Source organism: Ursus arctos, unplaced genomic scaffold, assembly GCF_023065955.2.
Source record: "Ursus arctos isolate Adak ecotype North America unplaced genomic scaffold, UrsArc2.0 scaffold_13, whole genome shotgun sequence".
Classification (NCBI taxonomy): domain Eukaryota; kingdom Metazoa; phylum Chordata; class Mammalia; order Carnivora; family Ursidae; genus Ursus; species Ursus arctos.
The window spans coordinates 14,160,342-14,182,851 of NW_026622797.1; the positions used below are offsets into that span (position 1 = coordinate 14,160,342).

General features: G+C 40.2%; 1 protein-coding gene across 24 annotated transcripts in view; it reads left to right on the top strand.

Moving 5' to 3' along the window:
• Positions 1–22,510, top strand: part of SYNE1 (spectrin repeat containing nuclear envelope protein 1) — a 447,744-nt gene that overhangs the window by 254,216 nt on the left and 171,018 nt on the right. For all 24 annotated transcript variants that reach the window (XM_026505077.4, XM_026505081.4, XM_026505085.4 and 21 more), the window contains 9 exons: positions 6,722–6,868; positions 8,440–8,565; positions 9,888–10,064; positions 11,037–11,302; positions 13,086–15,246; positions 18,138–18,475; positions 18,667–18,811; positions 19,527–19,745; positions 20,973–21,232. In XM_026505077.4, the coding sequence (XP_026360862.3) occupies positions 6,722–6,868; positions 8,440–8,565; positions 9,888–10,064; positions 11,037–11,302; positions 13,086–15,246; positions 18,138–18,475; positions 18,667–18,811; positions 19,527–19,745; positions 20,973–21,232 (3,839 nt within the window). The remainder of the gene's footprint in view (positions 1–6,721; positions 6,869–8,439; positions 8,566–9,887; positions 10,065–11,036; positions 11,303–13,085; positions 15,247–18,137; positions 18,476–18,666; positions 18,812–19,526; positions 19,746–20,972; positions 21,233–22,510) is intronic.

Below are 22,510 nucleotides of genomic sequence, written 5' to 3' on the forward strand. Positions count from 1 at the left end.
TATTCTTTTTTTTTTTTTTTTTTTTTAAATGATTTTTTATTATATTATGTTAGTCACCATACAGTACATCCCCGGTTTCCGATGTAAGGCTTGATGATTCATTAGTTGTGTATAACACCCAGTGCACCATGCAATACGTGCCCTCCTTACTACCCATCACCGGTCTATCCCATTCCCCCACCCCCCTCCCCTCTGAAGTCCTCAGTTTGTTTCTCATAGTCCATAGTCTCTCATGTTTCATTCCCCCTTCTGATTACCCCCCCTTTCTTTATCCCTTTCTTCCCCTACCGATCATCCTAGTTCTTATGTTCCATAGATGAGAGAAATCATATGATAGTTGTCTTTCTCTGTTTGACTTATTTCACTTAGCATTATCTCCTCCAGTGCTGTCCATGTTGTAGCAAATGTTGAGAACTCGTTCTTTCTGATAGCTGAGTAATATTCCATTGTATATATGGACCACAACTTCTTAATCCAGTCATCTGTTGAAGGGCATCTCGGCTCCTTCCACGATTTAGCTATTGTGGACATTGCTGCTATGAACATTGGGGTGCATATGGCCCTTCTCTTCACTACGTCTGTATCTTTGGGGTAAATACCCAGTAGTGCAATGGCTGGATCATAGGGTAGCTCAATTTTTAACTTTTTAAGGGACCTCCACACTGTTTTCCAGAGTGGCTGTACCAACTTGCATTCCCACCAACAATGTAGGAGGGATCCCCTTTCTCCACATCCTCTCCAACAATTGTTGTTTCTTGCCTTGTCTATTTTTGCCATTCTAACTGGCGTAAGGTGGTATCTCAGTGTGGTTTTGATTTGAATTTCCTTGATGGCTAATGATTTTGAACATTTTTTCATGTGTCTGTTAGCCATTTGTATGTCTTCATTGGAAAAGTGTCTGTTCATATCTTCTGCCCATTTTTTGATTTGTTTATTTGTTTCTCGTGTATTGAGTTTGAGAAGTTCTTTGTAGATCTTGGATACCAGTCCTTTATCTGTAGTGTCATTTGCAAATATATTCTCCCATTCCGTGGGCTGCCTCTTAGTTTTTCTGACTGTTTCCTTGGATGTGCAGAAACTTTTAATCTTGATGAAGTCCCATAAATTCATTTTATCTTTTGTTTCTCTTGCCTTTGGGGATGTGTCATGAAAAAGGTTGCTTTGGCCGATGTCGTAGAGGTTGTTGCCTATGTTCTCCTCTAGAATTTTGATGGATTCCTGTCTCACATCGAGGTCTTTCATCCATGTGGAGTTTATTTTTGTGTATGGTGTGAGATAGTGGTCAAGTTTCATTCTCTTGCATGTAGCTGTCCAATTTTCCCAGCACCATTTATTGAAGAGACTGTCTTTTTCCCACTGGATGTTTTTTCCTGCTTTATCAAATATTAGTTGCCCAAAGAGCCGAGGGTCCATTTCTGGGCTCTCTATTCTGTTCCATTGGTCTATGTGTCTGTTTTTGTGCCAGTACCATGCTGTCTTTGTGATCACAGCTTTGTAGTACAGCTCGAAATCTGGCATTGTGATGCCCCCAGCTTTGTTTTTCCTTTTCAACAGTTCCTTGGAGATTCGGGGCCTTTTCTGTTTCCATACAAATTTAAGGACTGTTTGTTCCAGTTCTTTGAAAAATGTCCTTGGTATTTTGATCGGGATAGCATTGAAAGTGTAGATTGCTCTGGGTAGCATGGACATTTTAACTATGTTAATTCTTCCAATCCATGAGCATGGAATATCTTTCCATCTTTTTATGTCTTCCTCAATGTCTTTTAAGAGTGATTTATAGTTTCTAGAATATAGGTCCTTTACGTCTCTGGTTAAGTTAATTCCAAGGTAACGTATGGTTTTTGGTGCTATTGTAAATGGGATGGATTCCCTAATTTCTCTTTCTTCGGTCTCGTTATTCGTGTATAGAAATGCAACTGATTTCTGAGCATTTATTTTGTATCCTGCCACGTTACTGAATTGCTCTATAACTTCTAATAGTTTGGGAGTGGCTTCTTTTGGGTTTTCCATATAGAGTATCATGTCATCTGCAAAGAGAGACATTTTGACTTCTTCTTTGCCAATTTGAATACCTTTGATCCCTTTTTGTCGTCTGATTGCTGTTGCAAGGACTTCTAGTACTATGTTGAATAATAGTGGCGAGAGTGGGCATCCTTGTCGAGTTCCTGATCTTAAGGGAAAGGCTTCCAGCTTTTCCCCATTGAGAATAATATTTGCAGTAGGCTTTTCATAGATGGCTTTTATGAGATTGAGAAATGTACCTTCTATTCCTACACTCTGAAGGGTTTTAATCAGGAAAGGATGCTGTATTTTGTCAAATGCTTTTTCGGCATCGATTGAGAGGATCATATGGTTCCTGAGTCTTTTCTTGTTGATATGATGTATCACGCTGATTGATTTGCGAATATTGAACCACGCTTGCATCCCAGGTATGAATCCCACTTGATCGTGATGGATAATCCTTTTAATGTACTGTTGGATTCTATTAGCAAGTATCTTGTTGAGGATTTTGGCGTCCATATTCATTAGGGAAATCGGTCTGTAATTCTCCTTTTTGATGGGGTCTTTGCCTGGTTTGGGGATCAAGGTAATATTGGCCTCATAAAATGAGTTTGGTAGCTTTCCTTCTGTTTCTATTTTTTGAAATAGCTTTAGGAGAATAGGTATTATTTCTTCTTTGAATGTTTGGTAGAATTCCCCAGGAAAACCGTCCGGGCCTGGAGTTTTGTTATTTGGAAGGTTGTTTATCACTGACTCAATTTCTTCATAATTAATTGGCCTGTTTAAGGAATCAATTTCTTCTGGTTTCAATCTTGGTAGTTTATAGGTTTCCAGGAAGGATTCCATCTCTTCCAGATTGCTTAGTTTATTGGCATATAGCTGTTGATAAAAATTTCTAATAATCCTTCCAATTTCAATGGTGCTCGTCGTGACCTCTCCTTTTTCGTTCATAATTTTAATAATCTGGGTCCTTTCTCTTTTCTTTTGGATAAGTCTTGCCAGGGGTCTGTCAATTTTATTGATTCTCTCAAAGAACCAGCTTCTAGTCCTGTTGATCTGCTCTACTGTACTTCTGGTTTCTGCTTGATTGATTTCAGCTCTAATTTTGGTCAACTGCTTCCTCGTGCGTGGATTAGGCCTGTCCCTCTGTTGCTGTTCCAGCTTCTTGAGGTGAGAATATAAAAACTGCATTTTAGATTTTTCTATTCTTTTGAGTGAGGCTTGGATGGCTATGTATTTCCCCCTTAGGACTGCCTTTGCAGTATCCCATAGGTTTTGGACTGTTGTATTTTCATTCTCATTGGTCTCCATAAATTGTTTAATTTGATTTTTGATTTCCTGGTTTATCGAGTCATTCCTGAGCAGGATGGTTCTTAGTCTCCAAGTGTTTGAGTTTCTTCCAAATTTTTCCTTGTGGTTGAGTTCCAATTTCAGAGCGTTGTGGTCTGAGAATATGCAGGGGATAATTTCAATCTTTTGGTATCGGTTGAGACCTGTTTTGTGTCCCAGAACATGGTCTATTCTTGAGAATGTTCCATGGGCATTAGAATAGAACGAGTATTCTTTGGTTCTGGGGTGTAGTGTTCTATATATATCTATGAGGTCCAACTCGTCGAGTATGGCATTCAAAGCCTTTGATTCTTTGCTTAGTTTTTGCCAGGGTGTTCTGTCTATTTCTGATAGTGGAGTGTTGAGGTCCCCTACTATTAATGTATTTTTATTTATATGTCTCTTTATTCTGGTTAAGAGTTGGCTTGTGTATCTTGCTGCTCCCCTGTTGGGGGCATATATATTTATAATTGTCATATCCACTTGTTGAATACTTCCCTTAAGAATAATATAGTGCCCTTCTGCATCTCTAACTATAGTCTGTAGTTTAAAATCCAATTTATCTGATATGAGAATTGCTACCCCAGCTTTCTTTTGAGGTCCATTTGCGTGAAAGATGGTACTCCATCCCCTTACTCTCAGTCTGAATGCATCTTTGGGTTTGAAATGAGTCTCTTGTAGACAGCAAATGGATGGGTCATTTCTTTTTATCCAATCTGCAACCCTGTGGCGTCTTATGGGATGGTTCAAACCATTTACATTAAGACTGATTACTGAGAGATATGATTTTAATGTTGCCATGTTGCCAGTAAAGTCTTTGTTTGTATTGGCTGTGACTTTCTGTTCTGTATCACTCTTGGGGCCTTTTTACTTTTATAGAACCCCCCGTAATATCTCCTGTAGGGCTGGTTTCGTGGTTACGAAATTGGTTAGTGACTGGCGATTCTGAAATGTCTTTATTTCTCCATCAATTCTGAATGACAGCCTTGCTGGATAAAGGATCCTTGGCTGCATGTTTTTCTCTGAAAGAGCTTTAAATATGCTCCCCCAACCCTTTCTCTCATTCCAGGTCTGTGTAGACAGGTCTGACGTAATTCTGATGCTTTTGCCTTGGTACGTGAGAAATTTCTTTGCCCTGGCCGCTTTCAATACTGTATCCTTGCATCTAATATTTGCGAATTGCACTATGACGTGACGTGGCGTAGGTTTGTCATGGTTGAGCTTGGGAGGGGTCCTCTCTGCCTCTTGGACACGAATTTTTGTTTCCCTTGCTAGACTAGGGAAGTTTTCAGCTACAATTTGTTCAAATATCTCTTCTAGACCTCTGTTTTTCTCCACCCCCTCGGGGATGCCGATGATTCTAACATTGGATCGTTTCATTGAGTCAGTAATCTCCCGTAACCTACATTCGTGGGCGTGGATTTTTTTAAGACCATCTTCTATTTTCATTTTTTCCTCTATTAATCCATCCTCCAATTCACTAACCCGTTCCTCTGCTTCTGCGACCCTGGCCGTCAGAGCCTCTAGTTTTGCCTGCATTTGGCTCATAGAATTTTTAATTTGTCAGATTCGCTCTCATTTCTGTCCTTAGGGATTCTATATTCTCAGTAACCTTTTCGTTAATAGTTTTTTCAATTCTACTCATCATTTTGACCATCGTTACTCTGAATTCCATTTCTGATAATTTGGTTACATCCATATCCATTATTTCTGTGGCAGAGGCCACAGAATCACTGTCTTTTCTTTGCTGGGGGGGGCTTCTCCTTCTTGTCATTCTGATGAAGAGAGGTTGCGGGGTTTCCAGAGCCCAAATTATTGACTGGGTCCCAGGCCGTGCCCCTTGTTTTATAGGGATCTTAGGGATGTGGGCTTCTTCTTTAAAGATTTTATTTATTTATTTATGTGGCAGCCAACCAGCGAGAGAGGGAACAGAAGCAGGGGAGTGGGAGAGGAAGAAGCAGGCTCCCAGCGGAGGAGCCCGATGAGGGACTCCTTTCCGGAACGCCGGGATCACGCCCTAAGCTGAAGACAGGCGCTCAATGACTGCGCCACCCAGGCGCCCGGGTTGTGGGCTTCTTGATTTTTCAGCCTGCCTTCTGTGTTCTGGGGGAGGGGCCTGCCGCGCCGATACTCAGGCAGCCCTGTTTGGGTAGAGTCTCGGCGTCCCCTGCGAGGGGGGATGGGGATGGGCACTCCCTGAGCCGGTATTTCCAGGCTTTTGTTCTCTGGCGGCTTTCCCTGGCGGTTTGCTGTGCCTCTTCTGAGAGTCAGAGCAGCAGCGGCCGAATTTCAGCCTCTGTCACAGAACAGAGGGATTGCGGCCCGTTCTCTACTAATGTTCTGGCCACTTTAACTCTGTTTCTGTTGGTGCTGCTCAACCCTGCAGCGTCCCCGGATGTGCGCCCCACACCCGGCGTCCCAGCCCTCACTTCCAGGGCCAGCGTCTCTGTCCTTTGTGTTTCTAATGCCGCCAGCCGCCAGCCGCCCCGCGCGCGCTCCCGGATCTCCCGGTCTCAGTCTGGATCCAGTGAGCGCACCGGGATTCCGGTGTTCCGCGAGATGCCTGGTGGCGCGCGCACCCGGCTCACGGTCTCAGTCTGCTGTTTTGCGGTGCCGTCCGCGAGCCCGCCCGCTCTCCCGTGCAAGTGGCTACCGCTTCCCGGCACCCGAACGCGGCGGCTCCCTCCCCCTTCCGTTTATCTTCCGATATCTGTGCACAGTTTCATGGCTCCCCGCTTCGTACCTCAATACTCAGCGCTGGAGATGTTCATTTGTAGAGATCCAGATGCGTCTTCCTGCATCTCAGGCTGGTTCCGTGGTTGTTTAGGCTGGTCTGGTACCTATCCAGCTCCACTCGGAGGACCGGCTGAAAACGGTGTCTCCTACTCCTCCGCCATCTTAACTCCTCCCAATTTGACAATATTCTTAAAGCAGAAGCATTTCAGTTAGAGAAATATCGGTTACCTTTCCATGATACAGTATTTTATCTTTATGTTTAGTTTCTAGCTTCAACAAAAAGTGAAGTAATTATACCTTGGGGGGTGAGGACTGCAAACCCTCCGATCTATGTTTGACGATTAACTTCAAAGATGTCATGTATTCTAACACACGTCTACAGTTACATTAACCCCACCCACATTCTCGTCCCCCAGTCGGGGATTATAATGTGTGGATTGAGAAATTATGCATTGAAGATGGCCACTGAGCTTCGCAATATTTTTGAACTTATGCAAACTCCTTAAATGTGTATATGGTACCGGGGAATCCTGCAGGGAAAATTCATTTAATTGGATTTGCCGCTGTGTTTCATTGGGGTCCAGTGATGTTTATAGAGATCAGCAGAGATCTTTTGGAACGCTCTCATAACCACAGCGTGATTGTTTTGTCTCAGGTATACCAGAGTTTGGAACATGAACTTCAGAAGCATGTTAGCCGACAGGACACTCTGCAGCAGTGCCAGGCCTGGCTCTCTGCAGTCCAGCCAGACCTAAAGCCAAGCCAGCATCCACCTCTTAGCAGGGCAGAAGCCGTGAAGCAGGTAGTAGACTCCTCAAAGTTTATGTTGTACTGTGATTCATTCGTTCAGTGAAATTTTAATAAGTACTTACTATGTGCCAAATTGTGTGCTGGCTTCTGAGGGCATAACAGTATGCATAAGGTCTGAGCTTGACGCTAGTCAGGTTCATGGTTTAGCTAGAAAGGTGGGCCTGATACCGATGGTCAGCCTGGTAGAAAGAGCGTGGGCACTGTGACCAAGACGTCAACTCTAATCACTGCTCAGCAGTGTGACCATGGGTACGTCACTTAATTTCTCTGAGCCTCAGTGGTTTCATATGTAAAGTGATGATTCTAAGTATACTTAACTTCTGAAAGTTACAAAGAAATTCAAATGTCATACAACAATGTACATGATTTGTAAACAGAAAGGAGGGGTGATTTGTCTTCCCCATGGGACATTTGTCAATGTCTGAAGACAGTTTTGTTTGTCACCCCTGGAAATGGTGGGGATGCTATTGGCATCAGCCAGGGAAACTGCTGAGCACCCTGCAGTGAAAAGGACAGCCCCTCCAGCAAAGATTTACTTGGCTTCAAATATCAGTAGTTCTGAGGTTGAAAAGCCATAGACGTATAAACCCAACAAATTCAGATGTACGGTCAACTCCCTTGTAAGGTCTTCCCCGGTTTGCCCCCACCCACCTCTTTGACCTTTAGTCCTACTGGGTCACTCTGTTCCAGTCTCAGGGCTTTGCACCTGCTGTCCCCTTCATCACCCCATGGTATGACTTTCTCCTTCCCTGACTCAGTTCTGTTCCTCAGAGAAGTTTTGGAGGTACATTCTTCCCAAAGTACCAGTGCCTCGTCATCATACTTACCTTCCTTTGTTCTGCTACATGGTGTTTATCACTACCAGACATTGCACTCCATGCTTGTTTATTTGTTTATGTATTATCTGTCTCTCTCATAAGAATGCAGGCTCCGTGGAAATAAGGGTTTTGTTCAGGGTACTGCTTTGTACCCAGTATCTAACACAGAGCTTGCATACACTCCGAGTATCTTCACAGAAACACATCTCTCTGTGTTTCTGTGTATAAAGATCCACCAGTATCAGCCTTTCTTAGGGTTATGGAAAGGGAAGAGCACTATATGAACGTTCTGTGGAGAAAAAAAGCCCAGCCATGTGCATTTTTACCAGTCTCCAGTGAATTCTACAAAAGCACAATGACCTTTTCCCTTCTGTCTCCAGAATATGCAAAAACATGTGAAGAAGCAGGCCAGGGTAGGCTACTGAACCTTTCTCTGAAACAGAAAACAAGCTAGAATGGGAGCAGAGAATCTGGAGATTATAGAAGTTTCTTGGGTATTCCCCTTCCTAGACCATACAGACTAATTACATTGAGAAGCAGCTGCTGGACAAATGGATCCCTGCCAGTGTGTTTTGAATTCCTTCCTGCAAGTCACTAATATGTGTCATTTATAACAAGGGTGAAAATATGAAGCATAGCAAGGTTATTTTTGAAAAGTCAATAAAATACTACAAATGGTGCAAATATTTGCTATCTAAATATAGCATGTTTCTCTTTTTCTCTGACAAGTTTGGTTTTTTTTCAGGTCAAACACTTCAGAGCTTTGCAGGAACAGGCAAGGACTTACTTAGATCTCCTCTGCTCCATGTGTGACTTGTCAAACTCTTCAGTGAAAACCACAGCAAAAGACATTCAACAAACAGAGCAAATGGTAAAAAAGTTAAAAAAAAATCACATTGGATTTGTCTGTTTTATTATATCCTCTTGCCTGATGTTAGATGCGAAAGAAAATCTCTCCTTGGATTATTCTCTCTATAATGCTCCTACAGCCATTATAATAGATACTGAATTTCAGCTGAATTTCAGCAAGTAAGCACACTGATACTAATGCCACTGAATTGCAACATTTAGTTCCATGGAAGTGCCAATCATTAGTGCCTCTTTCCTCTCCTCTTTCCTCCTTAATTACCGTTCTCTCTTCCTCTTCTCTGATTCTTCCACTCACATTTTTATTCTTTTCTCTTTTTTTTCAACTTTAGATAATACTTCATATAAAAATGGTTCCTGATTCTCACTTTATATTAGGGATGGCAAAGAGCATGCCATCCAGCAAGACCCTCCTAATCCACGGGCAGTGACTGAGTGGGGTGTTGAGAAGGATTCTGAGGCTGTATCTGGGCTCAGTGGAAAAGTGTTGTGAGGAGTTTGTAGTACTCATCTACAGCAAATGGCAGCGCAGAAGCCACGTGTTTGCTAGTGCTGCCTTAAACTTGTCAAGGCAACACGTTTTGGTTTAAAAAAAAAAAAAAGACTTGGTTTTGTTATTTAATTGACTGACTATTCATGGTAGTAAAAGGATATAAAGGAAAAAAGTATTCAAGAAGTTAATAATGTAGATGATAAAACAATGTAGGATTTTTTCTTTACTTTTATATCATCAAAGCAAATCTCCCTTTAAATCCTTTTGAAAGATGATATAATTCATATATCTTTTTAAAGAAATTATTTATTGAAATAAATCACATGGTTTGGAAAACCAGGGAAACTGATCTAATATCCTAAGCATTCATTGCTTGGTGTTTTGTAAGAATCAACAAATGCACAATAGAGAACAATATAAGTCTTTTCTAGTTAACCCCAAGACCAAATTCATCAGTCAGTCAAGCAGATGTGTCTACTAAAATGCCCAATATTAAAAACCACTAAGGCAGCTCTGACCTAATAAATTTTTAAAACTTCTAGAGCTTCAAAACTAATTGAAATCACATGGCATAAGTCTTGGACATTTAAAGTCTTTAGAAAATATAAATAGAAAAAGCAAAAGAAAATCTGCTTTTCTTTAAGCAAACAAAGAATTCGTTTTAGATTCATTACAGTGTGTGTGTGTGTGTGTGTGTGTGTGCATACACATGCACATATGTACATGCATGTTGGCCTGTGTACATGGACAGCCTGAAGAATTACACTTCTGATTCATCAAACCTAAATGTCTCTGTCTGTTGCTGCTAAGTTTTGCCTCTGTGTTCTCTCAAGATTGAACAAAGGCTTGCCCAGGCGCAGACCTTAACTCAGGGCTGGGGAGAGATCAAGCACATGAAGGCTGAGCTTTGGATTTACCTCCAGGATGCTGACCAGCAACTACAGAATATGGAGAGGAGGCACTCAGAGCTGGAACTCAACATTGCACAGAACATGGTTTCCCAAGTGAAGGTAGGAATTAGTAGGTCTCCGGGGGAGAGAAAGGAGACTGCCACCGGTGTGCGGCAGCCAATCCTTCGGCATTAGTGTAGATATTTAAAGAATGAGATAGAATCAGAACAACTTTCATTGGGTGCCAGGAAAGGACAGATGAGAAAGTAAACATTCAAATATTTTCTTGGAGCTCCAGTTAGCTACTTGGATCGAAGGACATTCACTCTGTAGTTTGTTTCTGAACAAAGCAGTTGTGGTTTAGCCAATAGAGCCCTAAGACACTGCCGCTAAATAAACATGAAGCCTTATTGTTTACTAGCTTTTCATCACAATATTGCTAAAGCTGTAGGATTGTAAATATATCAATTAAATCTATCTAACCTATAAAATATGTATTAATATATAATTAATTTTAAATGTAATAAAAATAGAATTTATATTATATACTTATATACAGTTTAAATGTAATAGAAAATGACTTAAAGTATATTAATTTGATTGGGCGTTGTAGCAGATTTTTAACAAAATTTAAGATTTATTTTTGTCATGACAGCATTTATATTTTCTACTGGAATGCTGTTTGCATATACAGAAAAAAAGAGTAGAGATAAATTGGATTTTTTTCTCAAAAGCAATGAACTTTTTTTTAGAAAACCAGGGCTGCACTTTAAGATAAAAATATTACCTTTTTTTCTTAATGACTATAGTATTGTTTCACATTTATCAGTTTTCTTTATACTTTTCAAAGTAACATAGTAAAGGAAAATACCACAGTTACCGTTTGATTCTTATATACTTAAAAATTTGTATCCATAAAGAGGTATGAGTTTTAGACTTTCTCTTTCTCCCTCATGACCCATTCATTATACATTCTTCAGATACTTGAAGCGTTTAGTAGTAGATGTATATCTCACTCTGTATTTAGTGGACGGGGGGCGCTTATGACACAACATTTATTTTGTCATTGTTGTTGTTGTTGCTGTCCTTTAGGATTTTGTTAAGAAGCTGCAGTGCAAACAGGCATCGGTGACCGCTATTACGGAAAGGGTGAATAAGTTAACCAAGAAGCAGGAGTCTCCTGAACACAAGGAAATTAGTCACTTAAATGACCAGTGGTTAGATCTGTGTCTTCAGTCCAACAATCTGTGCTTGCGAAGGGAAGAGGATCTTCAGAGAACCAGAGATTACCATGACTGTATGAATGTCGTTGAAGTGTTCTTAGAAAAATTTACTACAGAATGGGATAACTTAGCCAGGTAACAGCACTTCTCCAGTGGCTCACCAAAATGCTAAGCCAGAAATTTCCTAATTTTTATAAAAATCAAAAATGTCTTACATTTTAAACACCTATTGTCTATCGTTATAAATACTGATAAAGCATTATTAAGAATCTAATGTTGTCATACAGATACAGAGTCATGGTTTTTCTTGCTCAGTATTAATGTAACCAGTGAGTAGAAGGAAAATGTTTGAAAACAGCACCATTTTCCCCTATACCCTTAAGGGATATTCCAAACACTTGTTACACTATTACTTCAAAGAACATCCCAGGAATATTTCTGGTTTTATTTAATTATCAGTTATGGGACTATCATCTATCAATTCATGAAATGAATCCTTCTTGAATCTATGTATTCTATAGGTTTCTTGGCAATTCTGTAAAGTAGTACATTCTATATAATTCAGTCAAATTGTCTTGTATTTGTGGAATTCTAGAAATTAGTGAACAATCCAAATTCAGTTAATGCGTGTCCTTTGTGATTTTGTAGCAGTTGAACCCCCCTTAGCTTATTGTTTGAAAAGGGCTTCCTGGGGCGCCTGGGTGGCTTATTTGTTAGGCATCTGCCTTCTGCCCAGGGCGTGATCCCAGGGTCCTGGGATCGAGCCCCACATTGGGCTCCCTGCTCCACTGGGAGCCTGCTTCTTCCTCTCCTACTCCCCCTGCTTGTGTTCCCTCTCTCGCTGGCTGTCTTTCTCTCTGTCAAATAAATAAATAAACCTTAAAAAAAAAGAAAAGAAAAAGACTTCCTTTTCTGCCACATATACCGGGTCGTTATATGGAAATCTTTTCTATACTGATCTATACTTCTGATCACTATAATTGTTAAAATCTACACTTCTTCTGCCTAGATTTATTAATTTGTAAAAATTAAAACCAAAAACATTATTCTAGATGTAGTTAAATTATATATATTATAGTGGTGTTTTTGTAGGAGTGCACTATTCTCTGATTTGTTTTCTTTGATGCTCAACATTCTACTAGTCTTTGGGATAAATCCAGTCAATATCAGCAAAAACCTGTATTTGGGTTTATAATAGCATCTGCATCTGGTTGGCCCACAGACACCTCAGACCTAATAAGGCTTAAACAGAACTCATCATACTACCTCCCAACCCTGTTCCTCCTACTTCAGAACTGATCATTTTAGAATTGAAGGAGACTTACAAGATTCCTTTTTCTCATGTGTGTTTTATAGTCAAAGCGTTGAGAATTCTTTGTATTTCACACTTATTTTTAGAGATTTCTAATGATAAGCAAAAAGAAATCTCAGTGTACAGATGAGTGGCTGTTAAAGTCATTGGTTATATCTCACAGATGAAACTAGTGCTGTATTGTTTATTGGAACTTGTTCTCATAGGAGAGCACATAGCTCGTGAATGACTTATAAATTTCTTTATGAATGCAGTAGATCAGTGCTTATCAACAACATCCAAGACTGTTGTTAATATGCAGATCCTGCTCAGCTGATATGGGTGGGAGGAGGAAGCTTAAAGTTCCTGTCAGACGTGATGGGAGGGCAGCATTAGCCCGAAGAAGAAGCACAGAGAATTATCAAGGCAACTTGTTTTGGTTCAACTTCTCATACAGAAATATAGGGTCCATAATCACAGAACCTCTTCAGTAAACCATGAATTAAGCTACCGTAAGCTAAGAACATCCGCTTTAAGAAAATGTTGAAGTGTAATTTAACACGGTATGAACAAACATAGATATTAACTAAAGCTAATTTATTTTTGTATCTTTCGATATATTTATAGATCGGATGCGGAAAGTACAGCTGTCCATCTAGAAGCTTTGAAAAAGTTAGCCCTAGCACTGCAGGAGAGAAAGCAGGCTATTGAGGATCTGAAAGATCAAAAGCAAAAAATGATAGAACATCTGAATTTAGATGACAAAGAATTGGTCAAAGAACAGACAAGTCACCTTGAACAACGTTGGTTTCAGCTCGAGGACCTTGTCAAAAGGAAAATCCAAGTGTCAGTCACCAACCTGGAGGAGTTAAATGTGGTGAGGTCCAGGTTTCAAGAGCTGATGGAGTGGGCAGAAGAGCAACAGCCCACCATTGCTGAGGCCCTGAAGCAGAGCCCCCCACCAGATATGGCTCAGAACCTCCTCATGGACCACCTCGCCATTTGCAGTGAACTGGAGGCCAAACAGATGCTCCTGAAATCACTTATAAAGGACGCTGACAGGGTGATGGCTGATCTTGGCCTGAATGAACGGCAGATAATCCAGAAGGCACTCTCTGATGCACAGAGACATGTGAACTGTCTCAGCGACTTAGTGGGCCAGAGACGAAAGTACTTAAACAAGGCCTTGTCCGAGAAAACCCAGTTCCTCATGGCGGTGTTCCAGGCAACCAGCCAGATTCAGCAACATGAGCGAAAGATAATGTTCCGTGAGCACATCTGCCTGTTACCCGATGATGTGAGTAAACAAGTGAAGACATGTAAGAGTGCACAAGCCAGCCTCAAGACTTACCAGAATGAAGTCACTGGACTTTGGGCTCAGGGTCGTGAATTAATGAAAGGAGCCACGGAGCAGGAAAAGAGTGAAGTACTAGGTAAGCTTCAGGAATTGCAGAGCATCTATGATATTGTTTTACAAAAGTGTAGCCATCGGCTACAAGAACTAGAGAAGAGTTTAGTTTCAAGGAAGCATTTTAAGGAAGATTTTGATAAGGCTTGTCACTGGCTAAAACAAGCAGATATTGTTACATTTCCTGAAATCAACCTAATGAATGAGAGTCCTGAGCTCCAGACACAACTGGCCAAATACCAACAGATTCTTGAACAATCTCCAGAGTATGAGAATCTCCTGCTTACACTACAAAGAACTGGGCAGGCCATGTTGCCGTCGCTGAATGAAGTCGATCATTCCTACCTCAATGAAAAGCTAAACGCTCTGCCCCTGCAATTTAATGTAATTGTTGCCTTGGCTAAAGACAAGTTCTATAAAGTCCAAGAAGCGATTCTTGCTCGGAAGGAGTATGCTTCCTTGATTGAGTTGACAACCCAGTCTCTGAGTGAACTTGAAGACCAGTTCTTGAAGATGAGCAAAGTCCCCACTGACCTGAGAGTTGAAGAGGCACTGTCTCTTCAAGATGGTTGCAGAGCCCTTTTGGGAGAGGTGACAGGCTTCGGGGAAGCAGTGGATGAACTGAACCAGAAGAAAGAAAGTTTTAGAAGCACAGGTCAGCCTTGGCAGCCAGACAAGATGCTGCACCTTGTCACCTTGTACCACAGGCTGAAGCGACAAACAGAACAAAGGGCTAGTTTCCTGGAAGATACCACCAGTGCTTATCAAGAGCATGAAAAGATGTGCCACCAGCTAGAAAAACAACTAGAAGCTGTGAAAACAGAGCAGTCCAAAGTGAATGAGGAGACCCTTCCCGCAGAGGAGAAGCTCAAAATGTATCACTCACTGGCAGGAAGTCTTCAGGATTCAGGAATTGTACTAAAACGAGTGACCGTGCATCTTGAAGATCTGGTTCCACACCTTGATCCCTTGGCTTATGAGAAAGCCAAGCAACAGATCCAGTCCTGGCAAGAGGAGTTAAATCGGCTGACTTCTGCCATTGGTGCGACGGTGACGGAGTGCGAGAGCCGCATGGTGCAGAGTATAGACTTCCAGACAGAGCTGAGCCGCTCCCTGGACTGGCTGAGGAGCGTGAAGGCAGAGCTAAGTGGGCCGGTGTGCCTGGACCTGAGCCTGCAGGATATCCAGGAGGAGATCAGAAAGATCCAAATTCATCAGGAAGAGGTACAGTCCAGCCTGAGAATAATGAATGCCCTGAGTAACAAGGAGAAGGAGAAATTCACAAAAGCCAAAGAGCTCATTTCTGCCGATTTACAGCAAACTCTTGCTGAGCTCTCAGAGCTGGATGGAGACATTCAGGAAGCTTTACGCACCAGACAGGTTGGTATACTAGGGCTTCTCTTTTGTTTTTTCTGTTCTGCTTATTTGTAAACCGTTGTGAGAGATTTCTTAGTTTTTGTTTTTGGTTAGAGTTGCTTTCTTTCTTTTTTTTAAGGGTGGAGGGGGAGAGGGAGGGAGAGAATCTCAGACTCCGCACCCAGTGGGGAGCCTGACTTGGGGTTCGATCTCATGACCCTGAGATCATGACCTGAATGGAAATCAAGAGTCAAACGGTTAACTGACTGAGCCACCCAGGCACCCCTATATTTCTTTCTTGATACTACTTTTTTGATACTAGCCCCTGATGAATCTTAGCTACCATTTAAATTTATTTTCCACATAGATTAAGTTTAACACTAAATAATGAATCTTTTTAAATCTTAACATTTGGGTAAAATCTTGGGAAACTTCATCAGCTTAAGTTCTGACTTAAACTATAGTCTATTTAGTATGCTTTTACCTTTTCAGGTTGATTCAAGGTCATTGTTAATTTTTTTTTTTTTTTAATTTCTCTATAGCTATAAAGCATTTAACCTAGAGTGAAGGATCAGGACAGAAGTTACCTGGAATTTTCATTCCTGAGTAACATCTGTCCTGTTGGTTTGCTTCTGTTGATTTTTTGATTTTTGAACCACAATCTTGAATCTGTTACGGTGTTCCTACTTTTGCCCTCTTGTGGTTGATAGTCTTACTCATTGTCTCGGCCCCAGTTACTGAGGTCTGTAGTTCCAGGGGCATTACTCATCTCCAGCAGTGATTCTTTGCTTGGCCATCCACAAGCTTTCCTTACTACGTGCCAATCTTGCACGTACTTTCTGTGTCTGCTTGCACAGTGATGGCTTGTCTTGTCCAGTCGCTGCTGGCCAGTTACAATCTTCCCTTTCCTTCTGGATTTGAATGGATTTCACTTCATGGGGTAAGCTTTCCATTCTTAAACTTCTCTGTTTTAGTCTCTTTTCAAGACTTATGGGCTACTAGCTCACTTCCAGAAATTGCCATTTACTCGGGTGAATGCCAGTTCAGAAGTTTGGTGTTGTTATACTTCCTATCTCCCACCCCCATCTTTATTGAGGGTTAACTGACAAAATTCTAAGATATTTAAAGCATACAATGTAATGGTTTGATATATGTAAACACTGTGAAAGGATTTCCCACATTGAATGAGTTAATACATCCATCACCTCATACTTTTGCTTTGATGAGGACATTTAATTTCTAATGTCTTAGCAAATTTCAGTTATATAATACAGTGTTATCAACTATAGTCACTATGTTACACATTAGATTCTTAGACTTTATTCAACTTAAAACTAAAAATTTGTACCATTTTACCAATCTCCCCTGAACCCCTCTAGGAACCACTAATCGGCTTAGTTTCTATGATTTCAACTTTTTTTTTCTTTAGATTCCATATATAAGTGAGACCATGTGGTATTTGTCTCTCCGTGTCTGATTTATTTTGCTTAGAATTATATCCTCCAGGTTCATCCATGTTTTCTCAAGTGACAGGACTTCCTCCTTTTTTAAGTCTGAATAATATTCATATATATCATAGTTTCTTTTCTTTTTTAAAAAAATTGAAGTATGGTTGATACACATTACGTTAGTTTCAGGCATGTGACATAGTGTTTTGATGAAACTATATGTCATGCTATGCTCACCACAAGTGTAGCTACCATTTGTCAACATACGACACTATTACAATACCATTGACTATATTCCCTATGCTGTATCTTTCATCCCCATGACTTACTCCTTCCGTAACTCGAAGTCTATACGTCCCACTCCCCTTCACTCATTATGCCCGTCCCCCCACCCATCTCTCCTCTGGCAACCATCAGTTCGTTCTCTGTATTTATGGGTCTGTTTCTGCTTTTTGTTTGGTTGTTTGTTTTGTCTTTATATTCTACATATAAGTGAAATCATATGGTATTTGTCTTTATCTGACTTATTGCACCTAGCATGATACCCTCTAATTCCATCCATGTCATCACAAATGGCAAGATCTTCTTTTTTTATGGCTGAGTAGTATTCCATTGTGTGGATAGATAGATAGATAGATAGATAGATAGATAGATAGATAGATAGATGATAAATAGATGTGTGTGTGTGTGTGTATATATATATATATATATATCATATATATATACACACACACACACACACACACACACACACACACACATATATATATATGGCACAGCTTCCTTATCCATTCGTCTTTTGGTGGACACTTGGGTTGCTTCCATATCTTGGCTATTGTAAATAATGCTTCTATAAACATAGGGGTGTATTTATCTTTTGAATCAGTGTTTTCATTTTCTCTGGGTAAATATCCAGTAGTGAAATTACTGGATCATATGGTATTTCTAATTTTAACCTATTTTTAAACTCCATACTGTTTTCCACAGTGGCTGTTTTCCACCAGTTTACATTCCCACCAATGGGGCGTGAGGGTTCCTTTTTCTCTACATCCTCGCCAACATTTGTTATGTCTCGTCTTTTTGATGCTCTTCATTCTGACAGGTGTAAGCTGATATCTCATTGTGGTTTTGATTTCTATTGCCCTGATGATGAGTGATGCTGAGCATTTGAAACTGAAGCTGAGCCTGCTTCTCCCTCTCACACTCCCCTTGCTTGTGTTCCCTCTCTCGCTGTCTCTCTCTGTCAAATAAATAAATAAAATCTTAAAAAAAAAAAAGAATAGCAGAAGGAAAAATAAAAGATAATGATGAATTGTGCCTTAAAAAATTACACCAACTTATCAATTCACTTATACACATATATCCATACGACTGAGAACTGGAAAAGAAATGGGAAAAAAATTAAAATATTTCCAGTAAATACATTGCAATTGAGCGTTGATTGTGTTTGCAATTACTGTGTTTCAGGCTGCCTTAACTCAAATATATAGTCAATGTCAAAGGTACTATCAAGTGTTTCAAGCAGCTAACGACTGGCTTGAGGATGCTCATGAAATGCTGCAACTGGCAGGCAATGGCCTCGATGTGGAGAGCGCAGAGGAAAATCTCAAAAGCCACATGGAATTTTTTAGTACAGAAGATCAGTTCCATAGCAATCTGGAAGAGCTCCAAGGCCTGGTAGCCAGTTTGGACCCACTCATCAGGCCAACTGGAAAGGAGGACCTAGCACAGAAAATGGCTTCCCTGGAAGAGAAGAGCCAGAGGATAATACAGGACTCACATGCCCAGTTAGATCTCTTGCAGAGGTATTATAGTTGTTTTAGTCTTTATATTCCAGTGAAATGAATTTCCACATGGAAAATAGGAATATACCAATGTGCATTAGCATGTAAATTCATTTTTCTCTCAAGTGTTATTGGACATATTGACATCAGAACTCTGCATAGAAATGTGTGATTTTATGTTTGCTTATTGGCTTTTGTTTGACTTTTTCAAGATGTGCCGCTCAATGGCAGGATTATCAGAAAGCAAGGGAAGAGGTTATCGAATTGATGAATGATGCAGAAAAGAAACTGTCTGAGTTTTCTTTATCAAAGACTTCTTCCAGTCATGAAGCAGAAGAAAAATTGTCAGAACACAAGGTTAGTTTTTTGCTGTTATTTTAAATGTCCTTTCATTGTAATTGTAATGGGTCTTTGTCATCTGAGATTTCCAGAAACTGGTCAATAAAACTTCATTTCCACCTAATGGTTTAAATATGAAAAGGATAGTAAATATGACAAGGATACGTTTAGTCACATTTCATAGCAGTTTGAACTTACTTAAATGCTATCACCTTTTTAGGATTCCTGTTAAATGCACAGCTAGTTTTATAAAAAGACCAGAGAAATTTGTTTCTGATAAGATATGACAATAAATTTCAGTAAATACTTCCTGGTAATAACTTCAATAAATTCAAATAATATTTAGGTATTAGTAACTGAGTCTCACTCATATATCACAGCAACATAAGGTGAAATGTAACATATTTAAATATCAAATTCAGTGCACTTATATTTTTGCTGACTTTTGAAATTGGGAGAATGTTACCCCAAGTTGCAAATAAACTTTTCTTTTTAAGAAATAAAATATTTTAATAAATAAATCTTCAATAAAGACATAAATTTACATTACCTCTTTAAAACATTCAAGCCTAAGTCAATTAAAAATTAAGTGTAAAAGTAAGAGTTACCAGGGGAAAATATATATAGGTAGGAACATTTCCTTTTGCAGGTAATTTTGGGCTTTATTGAAATCTGTGGAACTTTTGAAAAATCAGTTTCTCCTCATAACCTCTTTATCCTCTTCCTACCTCAGTCTTTAGTATCAGTAGTTAACTCTTTCCATGAGAAAGTTGTGGCCCTTGAGGATAAAACTTCACAACTAGAAAAAACTGGAAATGATGCAAGCAAAGCAGCCATAAGCAGGTCGATGACTACTGTCTGGCAGCGCTGGACACGTCTCTGTGCCGTGGCTCAGGACCAGGAGAAGATTCTGGAAGATGCAGTAGATGAGTGGAAGAGCTTTAACACTAAGGTGATTTCCATGATCAATGGGCTAAAAGAACTGTTTCCTTGCTGATGACAATGTATTTTCAAAAGCACTATTTTGTTCCTTTTCTGAAATTGGCTTTATGAAAAGCAACAAGCCTTTCTTTTCTAAGTCTCTCTTTCAGTGACATGAAAGCCAAATTATGAAATGCAATGTGGAATTTAATGTGCAATATAATCCCAAATCAGGGTCTGATTATTTCATTTTATTATTTTTTTAAAGATTTATTTATTTATTTTTAGAGAAAGAGAGAAAGAGTGAGAGAGAGAGAACAGGGGAGGGGCAGAGGGAGAGGGAGAAAGAGAATCCTAAGCAGACTCCCCACTGAGCACAGAGCCTGACTCTGGGGGGCTCAATCCCACAACCCTGAGATCATGACCTAAGCCGAAACCAAGAGGCTCCCCAGGGTCTGATTATTTTAATGAGAAAGTCAAGCAATTAAATTTTGAAAGGAATACAAGCCCACTTTGCCCCATTTGCTAGGATCTTAATGAAATTTTCTAACCCCCCCAAAATAAATAAATAAATCTTAAAAAAAAAATTGGGGTGCCTGGGTGGCTCAGTCAGTTAAGCGCCTGACTCTTGGTTTTGGCTGAGGTCATGATCTCATGGGTCCTGAGACTGAGCCCCAGGTGGGGCTCCCCACCCAGTGGGGAGTCTGCTTGAGATTCTCTCCTTCTGCTCCTCCCCATTCTCGCACACGCTCTCTCTCTCACTCTCTCTCTCAAATAAACAAATAAATCTTTAAAAAAAATTTTTTTCTTGCCTGGCCCTGAAAAAGTATAAAATGCTTTCTTTTCCATGAAAATGAGCGGGAATTTAAATCATTTCCCAAATCCTGTATTTAATTCCTTTTATCTTTTAAGGAGGCGTCAGTGTTTTAAACCATATCTTCCTTAATGCCTCAAAGGCATACATTCATGTTAACGTAAATATTGGAAAGAGTTTTTCTTTTATCTGTTTGGTTTAAAAAAAAACCCAAAACAACCTTTTCTATGTTATGCAGTCTCCGATTCCCCTATTATTTTGAGATTAAATCTTAAAACCCAGAAATCTTTCCTTTCACGTTAAGGAGATTGTTCATGGAATTTAGAGTTGACGCTGTCATCTTTAATGGGCTTCAATGCCTTCGTGCCAAGTGTGGCATTTATTAGAATTGTTCTGTCTTTTCAGTTTATTTTTGAGCTTCATAGTATATACATTTGTCATCAGGTTAAAAAAGCCAGTGAAATGATTGATCAGCTGCAAGATAAATTACCGGGAAGTTCAGCAGAGAAAGCCTCAAAAGCAGAACTCTTCGCTCTTCTTGACCATCATGACACACTCGTTCTGGAGCTGGAGCAGCAGCAGTTGGCCTTGGGCCTGCTGCGGCAGCAAGCACTGAACATGCTCCAGGATGGGGCCACGCCGTCCCCTGGAGAAGAGCCCTCCATCATCCAGGAAATCACGGCAATGCAAGATCGGTGCCTGAAGTAAGCATACCCTTGCTTTCATTCTCTGTTACTTAACTTGGCCATGACCCAAAGGGGTACGTGTGGTATTCGAGTCTGGGGATGCTCCCATCGTGCCACCTTAAAAACGTGGGGGAACGTTCCCTTCACCCCTGCTTTTCATTTTTCCTAACTCTCCCAAGTATTTATCTGACAAACACATACTAATAGTATTTAGAAATACAGTGATGATCCATACAGATTTGGTCTCTCCCTTTATGAGGTTTACACTCAAGCAGCAGAGACAGACAACTACGGAAGCTTTTCGGCAGAGCATGGGAAGAGTGGTCAGGGCCTATGCAGCAAGGCAGCTACCCCAGGAGAGGGATCAAGGAAGGCTTCCCTTCAGGAGGGGTGCTTATGCTGAAGACTGAGCTAGGCAGTGAAGTGGGAGGAGAGTTTAGCAAACGGGAGTAGAGTGTAAGAAAGCTTGGATGGGAGCATGTCACTTTCGAGGAGCTGTTGGGTGACAGGGCAATTCCTGAGAAATGAAGCTTGAAAGGTAGACAGGTGAAAGCTATTGAGAACTTCGTTTTGATAAAGCTTGGTAACTCATTGGCTGCACTGCATGACAGGGAGATCAGAGCGAGGGTAATATCAAAGTCCAGATAAATAATAGCTATTTACTGATAGTGGACTTAGAAGAAAGAGAAAGTTAATCTTAATGATGTATAACCAGCCTGATTCGCTTATTGAGCCAAAGGAAAAAATATCAATAGATAAATTTTATCCTATATTAACTAATATTACTCATCCGTAGCATATATTCACTTCTTCTACCTATAAATGAGTTCAGGATAATCTTATTTCACTTATTTAAACTTTTTTACCAACTGAATTTGTCAGTTCAAATAAAAACTTACAGTTTGGATGTTGAACATTGTTAATTGCCAAATTCCCAAAGCTTGATACTTCGTTTAGAGACTGGCCTCTAATAACCACAAATATCCCAATTACACATTACTTTTAAATGCTGATGATTCTGTACCATTTGAGTAGATTTCCAAAGAGGAAATAAATAAGCGAACAATCTCCAGTTACTTAAGATAGGGAAATTCGTTGCAATTTAGTGGCTTGGGAGTGTGTCCCAGGGATCAGTCATTGACTTCAGATGACATATTCTTCTGTTGCACTTGGCTTAAATGTTACTGAACATTATCTCACAATTTGGGGAAGTGTCTTTACTTGCAAAAAGAGATATGAGGCTTTACTTTTTTAATGTCTGTTTCTGATAATATGATGTCATGGATTAGGGACTTC